This window comes from Sinohyriopsis cumingii, chromosome 7 (assembly GCF_028554795.1).
Source record: "Sinohyriopsis cumingii isolate HCF-2022 chromosome 7, ASM2855479v2, whole genome shotgun sequence".
NCBI classification, from domain to species: Eukaryota; Metazoa; Mollusca; class Bivalvia; order Unionida; family Unionidae; genus Sinohyriopsis; species Sinohyriopsis cumingii.
The window spans coordinates 19,598,829-19,616,812 of NC_142967.1; the positions used below are offsets into that span (position 1 = coordinate 19,598,829).

At 34.3% G+C, this 17,984-nt stretch overlaps 1 protein-coding gene across 1 annotated transcript in view; it reads left to right on the forward strand.

The window, feature by feature from the left end:
• The window catches only part of LOC149794824 (exocyst complex component 4-like), a 76,810-nt gene that overhangs the window by 48,651 nt on the left and 10,175 nt on the right, over positions 1 to 17,984 (forward strand). The window contains exons 9-12 of the mRNA XM_089964481.1: positions 2,990 to 3,076; positions 4,958 to 4,989; positions 11,095 to 11,209; positions 15,838 to 15,956. Of these exons, the coding sequence (XP_089820607.1) occupies positions 2,990 to 3,076; positions 4,958 to 4,989; positions 11,095 to 11,209; positions 15,838 to 15,956 (353 nt within the window). The remainder of the gene's footprint in view (positions 1 to 2,989; positions 3,077 to 4,957; positions 4,990 to 11,094; positions 11,210 to 15,837; positions 15,957 to 17,984) is intronic.

Genomic DNA, 17,984 nt, shown 5'->3' on the forward strand with positions numbered 1-17,984 from the left:
TGTCAAAATGAATATTTTGCCAAGACATCGTGGTCGTGAGTCATGTTCAGCAGATGGTCACTCATAACAGAACGTTTATATAATAAAATTGATCCATGCATTATGATTGTGGTCAGAAATGACAGGTGGTTGCTCATAGCAGAGGCCGCTCTTAGCAGTTTTTACTGTACCATCAATATCTGTACTACCATCAATATCTGTACTACCTTCAATATCTGTAAATATACTACCATCAATATCTGTATATATACTACGATCAATATCTGTATGACCATCAATATCTGTAAATGGATTAAACCATCCCTCGATAACTCATGCCCTGATAACTTGCAAACCAGCTTATAACGTGGGGTCAGGTGTGGATCACCATTTATAAATCAGAAAATACCCCAAAACTGATCCCTATTTGTTGAACTTGAAGAAAATCGCGATCAAAGTTGGTAACAGAAATTTTGATATATTGCTTGCTTTATTGTCAAAAACGGTAGATAGGACCTGAAAATTTTAATCAGCATTATGAAATATCAACTTTTAAAAGAAGTCATACAATTTGTACATTTTCTTTTCAAATGACATTCTTAGTACACCGTAATTAACGATATTCAAGGAAATTTCAATCAATGAAAATGTCATGCCTCATGGAGGCAGTACTTTAACAAATTAATACCAATTAAATATTTTTTTATTAATTGAAATTTGTGTTATAGTTTTCTCTTTTAGTTCCTTTTAAGTGTAATCATCATAAGTGCAATGTGTCCTTGTAATTAAATGTAAAACAGCTATGTCCACGATCGTTTCTCTGAGAGCCTAATTAAGTTCCGACTGTGTTTTCATATCAGACTAGTGGAAGCATTTGTTGTATTGCAACACTAAATAAAAAGTGGGCCTCCTCTTCTATTGTCACATTAATTAAGTTAAAAGGCATATAAATCCTACATGCTTAAAAACCAGCAGCCCTGGTCGTATGTTGGTTAACTCATTTCAGTCAATCAAGCGAACACTGTTGTCGAATACTGTTGTAAATATTATTGTGTATGTAATCTAATTAAACTACCTTAAATTAACCTACTCAATGATAACTGATTAAAGATAGCAAGGCAATCAAGCAAAATGAGTACTTTTTAAAATAAAAAACTTTGTTTCACTGATCACAGATAAGGACAATTGTGGAGAAAGCAAGTTTCAAAGAATTCTCGAATTTGTACATAGATATCTTCCAGGATCATAAGAAGTTTCACTGTTACTTGCAATGAAATCATGGCATCAATATCTTACTAATTGAAAAATTGAGTTTCAACGTAGATGATGGTCTCACAAAATGTTTCTTTTTTTTATAAAATGGAATCTTTCAGAAAATACTACCCACAACACTCCTGGAACCAGACTAATCAACAAAACAAAAAGCCGTGATGTAATACACAAATGTTTTTGCGCACCATGCTGGTTCTTGAAACCAGTGAGAATCATGTTATCAATCTTTCAGATGTTGGAAATTTTAAAAATAAATGTAATTTATACAGAATAACGAACAACTTTATCGGAAAAAGTGCTTTATTGTATTTTCAGTGTGATTGTAAAACAAGGATTCAGTCACTAAATAGCCCAGTTCCTCCCCACCCCCAAACCCAGCAGTTCTCTGGATGTCTAGCAAATTTTTTGTAAGGTCCCTTGGTAACTTGCACCCTCGCTTATAGTGTGGTCTATGTTTTTGAACCCCAATGTGCGCAAGTTATCAAGGGAGAGGTGTACTATCAATATCTGTACTATAGTCAATATATGTACATGTACTACCATCTGTTATATCCTTACCAAAAGTTGCTGATACAGTATGCTATAGTTAATAATAAAAATGTATTGCAATGAAAGAAAATATGTCTGTTTACTTTAACTTCCACAAGATGTTTTGGTAAATTATGTCCACATTTTCTGAGAAATTAGCAAATAAATAAAAACAAGTTCCTGAACAAAGTCTTCAAAAATAAATTTTTACAGTTGTCAGTTTGCAGAAGTATTTGAAGAGTCGATTAAAAAAATTGAGGTTGTCACTCTTCAGCAGTAATGAACACTCAGATTAAAAAATTATATATGTGGTTGTCAGTCTTCAGTAGTAATGAACACTCAATTTACAAAATTATATATGTGGTTGTCAGTCTTCAGTAGTAATGAACACTCAGTTTAAAAAATTATATGTGGTTGTCAGTCTTCAGTAGTAATGAACACTCAGAGTAAAAAATTATGTATGTGGTTGTCAGTCTTCAGTAGTAATAAACACTCGGTTTACAAAATTATATGTGTGGTTGTCAGTCTTCAGTAGTAATGAACACTCAGTTTAAAAAATTATATATGTGGTTGTCAGTCCTCAGCAATAATGAACACTCAGTTTAAAAAATTATATATGTGGTTGTCAATCTTCAGCAGTAGTGAACACTCAGTTTAAAAAATTATATATGTGGTTGTCAGTCTTCAGCAGTAATGAACACTCAGTTAAAAAAATTATATGTGGTTGTCAGTCTTCTGTAGTAATGAACACTCAGTTTAAAAAATTATATATGTGGTTGTCAGTCTTAAGCAGTAATGAACACTCAGTTAAAAATATATATATGTGGTTGTCAGTCTTCAGCAGTAATGAACACTCAGTTAAAAAAATATGTGGTTGTCAGTCTTCAGCAGTAGTGAACACTCAGTTTAAAAAATTATATATGTGGTTGTCAGTCTTCAGCAGTAATGAACACTCAGTTAAAAAAATTATATGTGGTTGTCAGTCTTCTGTAGTAATGAACATTCAGTTTAAAAAATTATATATGTGGTTGTCAGTCTTCAGCAGTAGTGAACACTCAGTTTAAAAAATTATATATGTGGTTGTCAGTCTTCAGCAGTAATGAACACTTAGTTAAAAAAATTATATGTGGTTGTCAGTCTTCAGCAGTAGTAATGAACAGTCATTTAAAATAAATTTGCATCTTTAATATAGGTTGTGGTTCTTTTACAGGAATGGTTCTCAAACAGACTGAAAAACTTTGCCATAACATTAGCGGCCAAATCCAGTCAAGTGATGATTCCAGAAGTTATCTTGCTGGTAAGGTTCCTTCTTTTGATTGTCCCTAATTATTGCAAGTTCTAAATTTAGGGTTTAAGATACTAGATGTAAGTAGGAGATAGAAAAGAGAAGCATTGGAACATTAGACAATATTGGAAGGCAATCATAATGAAAAGAGATTTATTGATTAAAGATTACTGTTAAAGCAAACAAATTAGAACATAAGATAATTTACCAAGATTAATCATCTAAAAATATTAAAGATGTATTCTTGAATGATTTTGTGGAATACAAATATTTACTACAGATTACCTGGTAAAATTTCATTGAACAAAATTCTTTTGTTCTCACAGTTGAATTAATTTATATTGTATTATCTGAATTCAGCTACCAAACCACAGGTCTACCAAATATGGCCAAAATACAAAATCAAAATTAATCTTAGCACAACACCTATCTCATAGTAAAACAAGGCAACCGAGTGTCACAGTCCTCCAACCTGGAGAAAGAGTAAATTTCAAGGATTAATTCACAAACTCCATATTAGATGGAATCCATACTCTTCTGCCATTGCCTGAGCTGCAGATAGAAATGATAGGTATAGTTTGTTGGACTGTAGCAATGCACTTGTGTATGTGTTATCACTGTATATCACTATTCACAGGGTTTCCATGCTACTGATAAATCAAGAAAACATTGGGAGAAAGAATATATTTGTTCCCAACTGGGAAGATCCCATTTATTTTGCAATATTGGTTAAAGGAGGGAATCTTCAACTGCCATTTGATCAAATAAAATGCAGTTAAGTCATAACAGATAGGGTGTTACGGTTACTGAGTTCTTACAGGAATTTTTGGAGGTTACAGAACTCTTCAGTCAGGTGAGGTAAAATGGCTGCATGGATCATTTGGGTGCTAGTCCTAAACATTTGTATTGTCATTTCAGATGCTTTGATGATTTGATTGTCTAGTAGTCGTTACCTCTTAGTCCATGCCATATTGCTGTGGTTTTGATTTTAATATGGAAGTTATGAAGACTAGTCTATCATCACAATTTGCCAACATTGCTATGATGCATGATAAAGGTTAATGTAGGAGAAAAAGAATAAACTTTTTTTCCCCTGTTCCCTTTTGATATTTAAAGTTAATGAAAATGTTTCATGTTATTATATGTATTTAGGGGGATATTAGTATAAAAAAATGTAGTATTTGCTTATAATCGCAAAAAGGGACATGATTATCATGGTCTAAAAATGTATGTTCATCCTTTTGATCCTGTTACAAGAGTATAACCTGAAACATCAAGCTATCTGTATTTTCAGTACTTTTATTTATAGAATTATGACCCATTTTTATGGTTATGCCCACTATTATTTTTATCCACAAAATTCCTATGTTTAGGTCCATCCAAAACAAATTGTACCACATTGGGTCTTTCATATCCATATGGTTCCTATGATTATACCATCCAGAGCAAGTTGTACTACATGAGATGTTTAGTATCTTTTGTTCAGAACCCTCCAGAGCAAACTGTAACAAATGGGATCTTTTGTGATGCACCCTGTGTTGATAACTCTAATTTTGTCCAAGCTTGTCTAACATACTTTGCTTTTAACTTCAGTTAAGTAAAGTGAAGTTTGGTCTCTTCATATTCTACAATATTGTAATTATTTTGTATCTTTTAACTTTTGTATTTAATAAGCTATGTACCTTAGTGCAAATATAATTCATTTTACGTTGATTTTCAAGCACTGTTTAGTACAAAAGTCTTGTCAGAACTGAACATTGCCCATCTAGCTTTCTTTCCACAACATTAACTTTTTAGGGATAGATCAGTATCATGGATACTTCATTTTGTTATTGTTATTGTTGTTAACCCATGATGTCTGATAATCAGTAAATATGTTATTGTCTTTTGCAGGATATCCCCCCTGTGTCTCAGAAAACAATAGAGTAAGTGTGCTTTACATTGATGTAGATTTCAAATAACTTCCGTGTGATACATATTCAGCTATATCACTCCCTATCCGATCTTCTTGATATTAGGAAATTTCTCAGGATGCACATTGGCTTTACGTTGTGATTAAAATGTCATTGAAGGAAGGTACCACATGACAGCTACAATCCAAGTAAGAAAATATTGAATTTTTTCATTAAGCTGCTTTCTTTGTAAGTGGTACAAGGCTGTTCAAATGTACACCAGTTAATGCTGTCAGTGGTGAGAGCCTGTTCAAAATGTACACCATTTAGTGCTGTAAGTGGTAAAAGGCTATTTAAAATGTACACCAGTTAGTTGTGTAAGTGGTAAAAGGCTATTTAAAATGTACACCAGTTAGTGTGTAAGTGGTAAAAGGCTATTTAAAATGTACACCAGTTAGTGTGTAAGTGGTAAAAGGCTATTTAAAATGTACACCAGTTAGTGTGTAAGTGGTAAAAGGCTATTTAAAATGTACACCAGTTAATGCTCTAAGTGTGCAAGTGGTAAAAGGCTGTTCAAAATATACATCAGTTAGTGCTGTAAGTGGTAAAAGGCTGTTCAAAAGTACAACCGTTATTTCTGTAAGTGGTACTAGGCTGTTCGCAATGTACATCAGTTAGTGCCATAAGTGGTACAAGGCTGTTCAAGATGTACATCATTTGGATTTAGTTGACAAATTGCTCAGTGCCACCTATTTCTAGAATGTATCAGTATATAGTTCATTATTCTCACTGCTCTTTCAATGTAAAAAAGCTGGAGAAATAGTCTCTCTAACCATTATACTTTCATATCTGCTCTATAACACTATGGTCATTTGTGAATAAGGATACATATTACATCATAATTAAAAGGTATGTCACATATTACATCATAATTAAAAGGTATGTCACATACAACTTTGGGGTCATGTCTTCGTGGTCAAGGCCACAATTAGGTATTTTAAGTTTTCTGTCACCATTTCCTTTCAGCTTTGTAACTTTAAAGTCATTTGAGACTAAAGGTTGAAACTTGAAATATTTATACATCACTTTAGTGTGTGTTTTATATCATATTAGGGGTCCTAACATCAAGGTGAAGGTCAATACTCAATATTTTACATTTTCTCCATATAATGGATAAAACTTTCTATATTCATACATCATCACTTGAAAGAGTGTCACATGCCACAGGGGGCCTCGGGTGGCTGAGTAGTCTAAAGCACTCACTTTTACTGATTACTGCGATCGCACTTTTGTCCATGTAGGTTAAAAGTCTTGGGCTCAGCCAGTGTGGATATGTGAGTAATCTGGCCATTAGCTTCCCCTAGGTCGGTGGGTCCTACCTGGGCTTTCTCAAGTTGTTCTCCATACCATTTATACGCCCATCTTGTGATGAGAAATGGCATTAAACCCCATAACAACAACAACATACCACAGTAGGATTCCTGTCTTAAAATTCAAGGTTTGGGCTTGATATTTTATTTTCCATCACTTTTCTTTTGGCTAGAGGTGTTTGAGATTAAGGTTTGTAACTTATATACTTGTACATCATTGTTAGATGTTATGTCATTTAAGTTCTGTCATGAAGGTCAAGGTTTTGGTGTAATATTTGAAGAGGGTCTTACCTTCAGACTCAGTGTTATAGTGATTTTTTCCATTACAGTTTCCATCCTTTAATTTTAGAGCCATTTTAAATAAAGGAATGAAACTTGCCATAACTAAATGTCAGCACTAAAAGGTGTATTGCATACAACATCAGGGTCCTATCTACAAAGTCAAGGTCACATTTTCTCTTCTGCATTCTAATTCGGGCTCTGTAAGAGAAACAGATGAAGCATGATATAGTCAGTCACATTTTGTCATTAAGAGATCTGTTGCTTTGCACATTTTTTTGTCTTATCATCAAGGTCAAGGTCACAAAACAATAACTTGAGCTCACCTGGCCTGAAGGCCTGACGAGTTTATGGTATGCCCTGGATCCATCATGAAGTTTGTGTTGTCTGATCATCAACAATTGCTTTTTACCTTTCTGGAGCCCATATTTCTGATTAATTTTCACTCAGACTTGGAATGTGGGTTGATATCATCAAAATCCAGGACAACTTTGATAACGAGTGAGAGCCATGCTTTCTAATGAGGTGACCTTGCATATGATCATCTGGGCTTGTTGCCGCTCTAGAGGCCATATGTCTGATATGACTTAGATTGTTGCCACTTTAGAGGCTGTATGTCTGATATGACTTGGATTGTTGCCACTTTAGAGGCCATATGTCTGATATGACTTGAATTTTGCCACTTTAGAGGCTGTATGTATGATATGACTTGGATTGTTGCCACTCTAGAGGCCATATGTCTGATATGACTTGGATTGTTACCACTCTAGAGGCCATATATCTGATATGACTTGGATTGTTGCCACTCTAGAGGCCATATGTCTGATATGACTTGTATCAAACTTTGTATATATACTTAAATTGTTAATGAATTCAATAAAATGAGTAAGATCCACACATAATAATGGACTCATCTTACGTATGATTGACTGAGCTTGATGCAACTCTGAAAGCCATATTCCTGATCCAATTTTTTTCAAATTTGGATGAGTTTGATAAAGAGAAAGATAAAATGCTTAAGAATGAAGTAATCTTTCACCTGATTGGTTGAACATGCTAACGTTATGGGGGCCACATATTTGACATTGATCAAACATGGAATACATCAAGGTCTTTGACAAGTTCAATAATAGGCAGGTTCCATGTATATTAATGATGTGATCTTGCATCTGATTGGCTAAACTTCATGCCACCCTTAATGCCACATTTCTTATTTTGATGAAACTTGAAACATAGGCTTAAATGATCAAAATCTTGCATGAGTTTGGTAATGGGCAATATCCACCCATGTTAATGAGGTTTTATTGCATAGGATTGGCTGAACCTAACTTTTTAGAGACTCTCCATTTCTAATTTTGTGCAAACTTAGTAAATTAGACCTAACTCATCTAGTTCTGTGATAGGTAGAATTAGGAGCAAGATATGTAAATTAGACCTAACTCATCTAGAGCTTAGATATTAGGTAGAGTTAGAAGCAAGATCTGTAATTTAAGCCTAATTCATCTAGAGCTTAGATAGGTACAGTTATGAGCAAGATCTATAAATGATACCTAACTGATCTAGGGCTGAGATAGGTAGAGTTAGAAGCAAGATTTGTAAATGAGACCTAACTCATCTAGGCTGACATAGATAGAGTTAGGAGCAAGATCTGTAAATGAGATCTAACTCACCTAGGGCTTAGATTGATAGAGTTAGAGGCAAGATCTCTACATTAAACCTAACTCATCTAGAGCTTAGATGGGTATGGCAAGATGAATGGATATTGATTAGGTGATTATGCATCTGTTTGGCTAAGTGGGAGTTGACCTTATGAACTGAGGAATCATTAGATACATGTATTTTTGGTACAGTTGCTGGCAAGGATAATCTACCCTGTCACTGCAGTGTTGTAATTATGGATCAGAATTTCTTTACACAGTTAATGTGATTTGTTGGCAAGGAATGGTGGTTTTAGCTCACTGGCCATAAGATCAAGTGAGCTTATGGTATGGCCATGTTTCTGTGTGTGCATAATGTATGATGTATTTCTACATTAATTAGCAAAAAAAATTTTGTAACCTCATCTGAAACACCCCTGATCCAATTTTGACCAAATATGACACAGTACTTTGGTATGAAGGGCTTTGAAATTTATACAGATGACGCCAATCTGCTGCCACTGTTACTAAATATAGCAAAACCTGTAACCGATAAACATAATTTGAACAAATTTGACAGAATTTATCCTGGCAAGAGGATCTTTCAAGTTTCCATAAATCAGGTGAATGTCTTAAAAATGGCCACTGTTACTGAAAATGGAGTATACTTTAAATGACCTCTTCTCCAAAACTTCTTAATACAATTTGACCAGACCTAACAGAAAGTATCCTTAGATGAAGACCTTTACAATTTATAGAAATTATGCCGATCTAGCATCAAATATGGCCAAGATCAATAAAAATAAAACAGAAATTTAAATTACTTCTCCTCAGCTGCTGAATAAAGTTTACAAAACTTAACAGAAAGCTTCCTGGCATGAATACCTTTCAAGTTTGTACAAATTATGCAGATTCACAATCAAATATGGCCACTGTTACTAATGATAGAAAAATAGTTAAATATGGTCACTGTTACTAATGATAGAAAAACAATTGAATATTCCCACTGTTACTAATAAAAGAAAAACAATTAAATATGGCCACTGTTACTAATGATAGAGTAACAGTTAAATATGGGCACTGTTACTAATGGTAGAAAAACAGTTAAATATGGCCACTGTTACTAATGGTTGAAAAACAGTTAATTATGGCCACTATTACTAATGGTAGAAAAACAGTTATATATGGCCACTGTTACTAATGGTAGAAAAACAATTAAATATGGCCACTGTTACTAATGGTAGAAAAACAGTTATATATGGCCACTGTTACTAATGGTAGAAAAACAATTAAATATGGCCACTGTTACTAATGGTTGAAAAACAGTTAAATATGGCCACTGTTACTAATGGTTGAAAAACAATTAAATATGGCCACTGTTACTAATGATAGAGTAACAGTTAAATATGGCCACTGTTACTAATGGTTGAAAAACAGTTAAATATGGCCACTGTTACTAATGGTAGAAAAACAGTTAAATATGGCCACTGTTACTAATGGTAGAAAAACAGTTATATATGGCCACTGTTACTAATGATAGAGTAACAGTTAAATATGGGCACTGTTACTAATGGTAGAAAAACAGTTAAATATGGCCACTGTTACTAATGGTTGAAAAACAGTTAATTATGGCCACTGTTACTAATGGTAGAAAAACAGTTAATTATGGCCACTGTTACTAATGGTAGAAAAACAGTTATATATGGCCACTGTTACTAATGGTAGAAAAACAATTAAATATGGCCACTGTTATTAATGGTTGAAAAACAGTTAAATATGGCCACTGTTACTAATGGTTGAAAAACAATTAAATATGGCCACTGTTACTAATGATAGAGTAACAGTTAAATATGGCCACTGTTACTAATGGTAGAAAAACAGTTAAATATGGCCACTGTTACTAATGGTAGAAAAACAGTTAAATATGGCCACTGTTACTAATGGTAGAAAAACATTATAAAAAACCATTTACATCACATTTTTTGAAAAGCACTGTTTAAATTTAGCAGAAAGCATCTTGGCATAGAGGGCTTTCAAAGGATACTAATCGACTACTAGATATAAAAAAAATAATATTGACAACAGTTTATTTATAAAATGATTTAAGATTTTGAATTTCGACACAGTCCAAGGGGTCATTTAATATTTAATGAATTAGGCTGATGTGCTGTCAGATACGGATGAAGATATTAAAACTTTATATTCGTTGAAACATTTGTACTCATGTGCAGTCAAAATTCCTTGGAAGAAATTTCAACAGAAAGCATCCTACCAACACAGATTTCATGGTCAAATGCTCATGCATACAATAAAATAGGTAGATCTCAGGCACATGTGTTATCTCAGTCACACAGATGGCAGGTATGTGTGCTATCTCAGTCACACAGATGTCAGGCACGTGTGTTATCTCAGTCACACAGATGGCAGGCATGTTTGCTATCTCAGTCACACATGGGCTCCTTTTTTTTTCTCACATTTATTTTGCTCAGAAAAGAATTTGTATTTTGTCCAAAACATTGTAAAAACATATAAATTTATTTGCAGATAATTATTTTAAAGATTTTACCACATATTAAATTTTTAAATATTTAGAAACAAGTTTGATGTTTGGTGAAATTGAATATGACGGCTACTAGTATGCTGATGTTAATGTGCCTGAAACATTCATTATTTATGTATTATCAGATACATTGTGCATTCTTTTTTGGCATTTCATATACTCAGTGCCATGACTCCCAGTTATTTTAGCTTTGAACTATAACTTGATTAGAAATACTACATTGATGGGGAGGGTTGGATATTGTGATTAGTCTGTACATTAATGTTTGGTATCAAAACGTACTACTTTACAGCTCGTTGAACAGCCTGGTCAAAGATTTTAAGGACTTAGCTGAGATTTGTCTCCTTCTTCTTCACCTGGAGGTCAGAGTTCACTGCTTCTACTATCTAATGCCAGTGGCAAAGCAGGTAATTAAAATTAAGTAAGAGTCATGTTAATCCAAACCTCTAAAAATTTGCTTGTTGTGCAGACTGTTTTTAAAAGAATTTACTATGTGAATAATTTATTGTGGTATTCATGGTTTGCTTGTTGGTCAGTTGAAATTGAATGTAATGGATAAAGAATTAAGATAGATTTGATGACCTTAATTTTTGGAATAAAATATAAGAAGTGCATGTGTGTGCATGTGTTTGTTTTGGATCTTTAATGTAGCTTTAACAATTCTAGTCATGTCACTACAATGTCTGCATTGTGACAGTTTATAGTGATGTCTAGCACTGGGGCATCATGCTGCAGACATGTAGCATGATGTCCCACCCAGTCACATTATCCTGACACCAGGCCAACCAGTCCTAACACTAACCTCTTAATGCTGAACACCTAGCGAGGCAGCTGTTAGTACCATTTTTATATGTCTTTGGTATGACCCAGCCTGGGTTCGAACCCGTGACCTCCCACATCCATGGTGGACTCTCTAACCACTAGGCCACTGGAGCAGTTTGAAACTAGGTGAATGAAAGTGTTTTTTAAAAAACATCTTAAAAGTGATAAAGTATTATTTTTATCAAAAGGCTGCAGGTTACATGTATCAAGTTTCTTGAACAGTGTGCAACTTTGTTCTGTCTCTTATTTGTTACCAGCTTATTTACATAAAAATCATTTTTTATTTTAGTTACAAATTGTTTTATTCATTTATTTATTTATTTCACTATGTATTTATTTCACTTGTTTGCGGCATGATGCCCCAGTGCTAGACATCACTAAAAACTGCCACATTGCAGACATTGTAGCGATATGACTGAAAAATAGTTAAAAGCTGCGTTAAAAATCTAAATCACAAATCACATTTATTTCACTCATGCACTCAGTAGGAATCCCTGGAATGTCTCTTCAATGCAAAATCACACATTATCTCATGGGAAGTGGACATGAGCAGCAAAGGGGCAGTAAGAATGTGAAATAAGACCCCTGGATTGAACCCAGGCTGGGGAGAGGGATACAAATGTGACACCTTGGGTTATATCTTCTAAACTATTGAGATTTCCCAAAACCTTGGATACTGCCAAAAACTCGGGTATGCAAGCCACTCTGGCCCAAAGCTCCATTACCCCTAGAGACTAGGCCATATATATATAGATATCGGGACAATGTTAAAACTGTTGAGCTTGTGCTTATGTGTATTTGAACACACTCGAGTTTCTTTACTTTTCTGGATACTTCAAACCAAAATATAGAGAGGATTTATGCAAGGACAATGCCAATGATCACCAAGGTTAAAATGAACCTACTTTGAGGAAAATTAAAGCACTCAATGTTACACACAGTCTAATAAATGAACCTACCTTGAGTGAGAATAAAACAACCAATATTACACACAATCCATAATATAAATGTCAACATGGGATATCGCCACCTGAAATGTTGAAAACAAAAGTTATACATTTGCTCAATTACAGCATAAATGTCTTTGTTTCTCTTATAAAAAAAATAAAACATGAAACTGGTGAACTGCAGATTATACACCAGCACTGTAGTTCAAAGTCCTACTTGTTAACACTAATTGGGCATACATGAATCTGGATATGACTGAGCAACAGGTCTGAATAATCTGGACTTTTTGTCTGAATAATCTGGGCTTTTGGTCTGAATGATCTGGACCTTTGGTCTGAATAATCTGGACCTTTGGTCTGAATAATCTGGACTTTTGGTCTGAATGATCTGGACCTTTGGTCTGAATAATCTGGACCTTTTGTTTGAAAAATCTGGACTTTTGGTCTGAATGATCTTGACCATTGGTATAAATAATCTGGCCATTTAGTGTACATGTGTGATTTGAATTTTAATGTAGCGTTAACAATTTTTCAGTCATACTGCTACAATATCTGCAGATTGGCACTTTTTAGGGATGTCTAGCACTGAGGCATTATGCTGCAGACATGTAATAATAATAATAATAATGATAATAATAATACTTTATTTAAAGAGGGTAACACAATTAGCTAAGAACATGTAGCATCATGTCCCACCCAGTCACATTTTCCTGACACCAGGCCGACCAGTCTTAATACTAACCTCATAATGCTGAGCACCTAGCAAGGCAGCTGTTAGTACCATTTTTATAAGTCTATGGTATGGCTTGGCCAGGGTTCAAACCTGTGACCTCCTGCATCCGAGGCAGACTCTAATCACCAGGCCACCAGAGCAGTCTAGGTCATTTAGTCTGAATAATCTGGACCTTTGGTTTAAATGATCTGGTCCTTTGGTTTGAATAAATCTGGACCATTGGTCTGAATAATCTGGGCCTTTGGTCTGAATAATCTGGCCATTTAGTGTACATGTGTGATTTGAATTTTTAATGTAGCTTTAACAATTTTTCAGTCATACTGCTACAATATCTGCAGTATGGCAGTTTATAGTGAGGCTAGCACTGAGGCATCATACTGCAGACATGTAGTAATAATAATAATAATAATTGTTGTTGTTGTTGTTGTAGGGTTTAATGCCATTTTCCAGCACACGATAGGCTATACATGGCAGCCAGTATTAATGGTGGAGGAAGAACCCAGGAATACCCTGGAAAGAACCACCAACCCACAAGAAGCTACTGGCAAGCTTTCTCACATACCCACATTAGCCAAATCCGAGACTTGGACCCACGCAGACAGAGGTGAGATGGCAGTGATCCATAACGGAGAGCGCTTTAGACCACTCAGTCACTCGGGGCCCCAATAATAATAATAATAATGACTTTAATTAAAGAGTGTAACACAGTTAGCTAAGAACATGTAGCATCATGTCCCACCCAGTCATATTATCCTGACACCAGTAAGTCCAGTCCTTACACTAACCTCTTAATGCTGAGTGCCAAGCAAGGCACCTGCTAGTACCAGTTTTATAAGTGTTTGGTATGACTCTGCCAGGTTTTGAACCATGACCTCCTGCATCTGAGGCAGACACTTTAACCAATTAGGCCACCAGAGTATTCACTAAGAAGGGTGTAAAGCAGAGGCAAGGACATTGGATGCCATGTAAATAAGATATGGTGTATAAAGCAGAGACAAGGATATTGGATGCCTTGTAAATAAGATATGGTGTATAAAGCAGAGACAAGGATATTGGATGCCATGTAAATAAGATATTGTGTACAAAACAGAGACAAGGATATTGGATGCCTTGTAAATAAGATGTTGTGTATAAAGCAGAGACAAGGATATTGGATGCCTTGTAAATAAGATATTGTGTGTAAAGCAGAGACAAGGATATTGGATGCCTTGTAAATAAGATATTGTGTATAAAGCAGAGACAAGGACATTGGATGCCTTGTAAATAAGATAATATGTATAAAGCAGAGGAAAGGACATTAGATGCCATGTACATAAGGTATTGTGTATTTTGGATGCCTTGTAAATAAGATATTGTGTAAAAAGCAGTCAAGGACACTGGAGGTCATGTAAATAAGATATTGTGTATTTTGTATGCCATGTAAATAAGATATTGTGTATTTTGGATATTGTGTATAAAGCAGAGGCAAAGACACTGGAAGGCATGTAAATAAGATATTGTGTATAAAGCAGAGGCAAGGACACTGGATGGCATGTAAATAAGATATTATGTATTTGGGATATTGTGTATAAAGCAGAGGCAAGGACACTGGATGGCATGTAAATAAGATATTATGTATTTTGGATATTGTGTATAAAGCAGAGGCAAGGACACTGGAAGGCATGTAAATAAGATATTATGTATTTTGGATGCCATGTAAATAAGATATTGTGTATAAAGCAGAGGCATTGACACTGGAAGGCATGTAAAAAAGATATTGTGTATTTTGGATATTGTGTATAAAGCAGAGGCAAGGACACTGGATAGCATCTAAATAAGATATTGTGTATTTTGGATGCCATGTAAATAAGATATTGTGTATAAAGCAGAGGCAAGGACACTGGATGGCATGTAAATAAGATATTGTGTATTTTGGATATTGTGTATAAAGCAGAGGCAAGGACACTGGATGGCATGTAAATAAGATATGTATTTTGGATGCCATGCAAATAAGATATTGTGTATAAAGCAGAGGCATGGACACTGGATGGCATGTAAATAAGATATTGTGTATAAAGCAAAGTCATGGACACTGGATGGCATGTAAATAAGATATTATGTATTTTGGATGCCATGTAAATAAGATATTGTGTGTAAAGCAGAGGCAAGGACACTGGATGGCATATAAAAAAGATATTGTGTATTTTGGATGCCATATAAATAAGATATTTTGTATAAAGCAGAGACATGGACACTGGATGGCATGTAAATAAGATATTATGTATTTTGGATGCCATGTAAATAAGATATTGTGTATAAAGCAGAGTCAAGGACACTGGATGGCATGTAAATAAGATATTGTTCTTATTGGATGCCATGTAAGTAAGATTTGTGTAAAAGCAGAGGCAAAGACACTGGGTACCAAGTAAAAAAGATATTGTTTATAAAGTGGAGGAGAGAAGATTGGGTAAATAATATATCATATAATTGTATATATGTATTTATTGTAATGAAGTTGATGAATTTCCTATAAGATTATCTTCCTTTTATTTAGGCCAACTTTGCAGGACCAATCGATGACCTTGATCCCGATTCCAATGTTCTGAAGTTGAACAAAGATCTAAGCAGCATGGAGGAAGTTTTGTCACAAAGCTTACAACCCAAGAGATTCAAGTAATTATTTCCTTTATTCTTTGAAACACTTCTGCAATATTCAGTCAAGGGACAAAATCATTTTGTTACTTAGACACACACACACTTATACACACACACACAAAACCAGGAGGGTTTTCCTCCCAAGATGATGGGTGTCTCCCATCCCCCTCATCAGTCTTTAAGTCTCACGCCTTGCTTTCAGTGTAGTATATTTACAGTCATACTACCTCACAAAAGGATTAAAGACAATAATGGAATATAGTTGGATTACTAAAGAGCTCAGATAGCATTAGATTACATGATTAACATTACATTGATTCTCTCTGCAGGGTAGGTTCTGCTCAATGCTTAAAGTTGTCGAGATGGATGAGAGTATATACTATATGTGATAAAGTAGTTTGGACAGGATTAAAGATGTTAATTGATTATGGTTGGATTACTAAGGAGTTTAATTGGTACTGAAAAAGGGGTCAGTTTAACTCTGATGTTTAAAATTTTGTTGAGAGGTCTAAGGATGCGTTATCTTCCAATGTTAAAATGCCAAAATCTAAGCAACTGAAATATCATGTGAAACTAACTGATGGATGGAAATGGGATTTTCAATACGTCAAAAAGTACATGAACATTCATCCTGCTCATGCCGTAATTATGTCATGTTGTCTGCTTCTCTTTTTTTCTTTTTTCCTGACCTGACTGGTGGCACCAGTCTTGTTAGGAATAGAAAAAGGATAAAAAGGTGGAAAACAACTTTTTGGTCTAGCAGAAACCCCATCTCATGTTTGCAAATTAAATGTGACAAGAAATATACTATCCCTGAAATCGATGTTTGTGGAATCAGCATGAAATGTATAATAATATGATAGAAATACATGCTGAGACACTGTCTGAAACATTATAGCTGAACATAATATTCCATTTATGGTAATATATCATTTTTCAGATCAAGTGTAAATAATATTTCCCACAAAAATTCTCAAACAAATGGACAACTCAATTAGTGACCCAAACTTTGGGTCCTCATTTGGATAAGAATGTCAAATGATTTGCCATTGTCATTGAAAATCATTTCTCTTTTGAAATCAAAACTCCTTCATTTTTCAAAGTCCTAGGCTGACTACTTGTTCTGTCAGTGTACCATATATACCTTCTTGTAAGTCAAGTTCAAATGGAAACTGCACAATCTCAGATCTGATGTCATAAAATGCACCAGCAGGTCTGGGTCTGTGCAGTTTCTTGGGAGTAATCAGTAGAACAAACAAAATATATCCTGGTCTGCAGGACTGGTGTATTATGCTCTGGCAGATCAGAATCATTGATGTTTGCAGTTTGACTTGACTTATAAGTGAGTATGATTGCAAAAAAAACTTGTAACAAACAAAATCATTCTTTATGTAGAAAAAAAACCTTGTATATTGATATTTGCATACGTGCTTTGCATATGTGCAGTAATGTACCTTGTATATTGATATTTGCATATATGTGCAATAATGTACCTTGTATATTGATATTTGCATATGTGCAGTAATGTACCTTGTATATTGATATTTGCATATGTGCAGTAATGTACCTTGTATATTGATATTTGCATATGTGCAATAATGTACCTTGTATATTGATATTTGCATATGTGCAGTAATGTACCTTGTATATTGATATTTGCATATGTGCAATAATGTACCTTGTATATTGATATTTGCATATGTGCAATAATGTACCTTGTATATTGATATTTGCATATATGTGCAATAATGTACCTTGTATATTGATATTTGCATATGTGCAGTAATGTACCTTGTATATTGATATTTGCATATATGTGCAATAATGTACCTTGTATATTGATATTTGCATATATGTGCAATAATGTACCTTGTATATTGATATTTGCATATGTGCAGTAATGTACCTTGTATATTGATATTTGCATATGTGCAGTAATGTACCTTGTATATTGATATTTGCATATGTGCAATAATGTACCTTGTATATTGATATTTGCATATGTGCAATAATGTACCTTGTATATTGATATTTGCATATATGTGC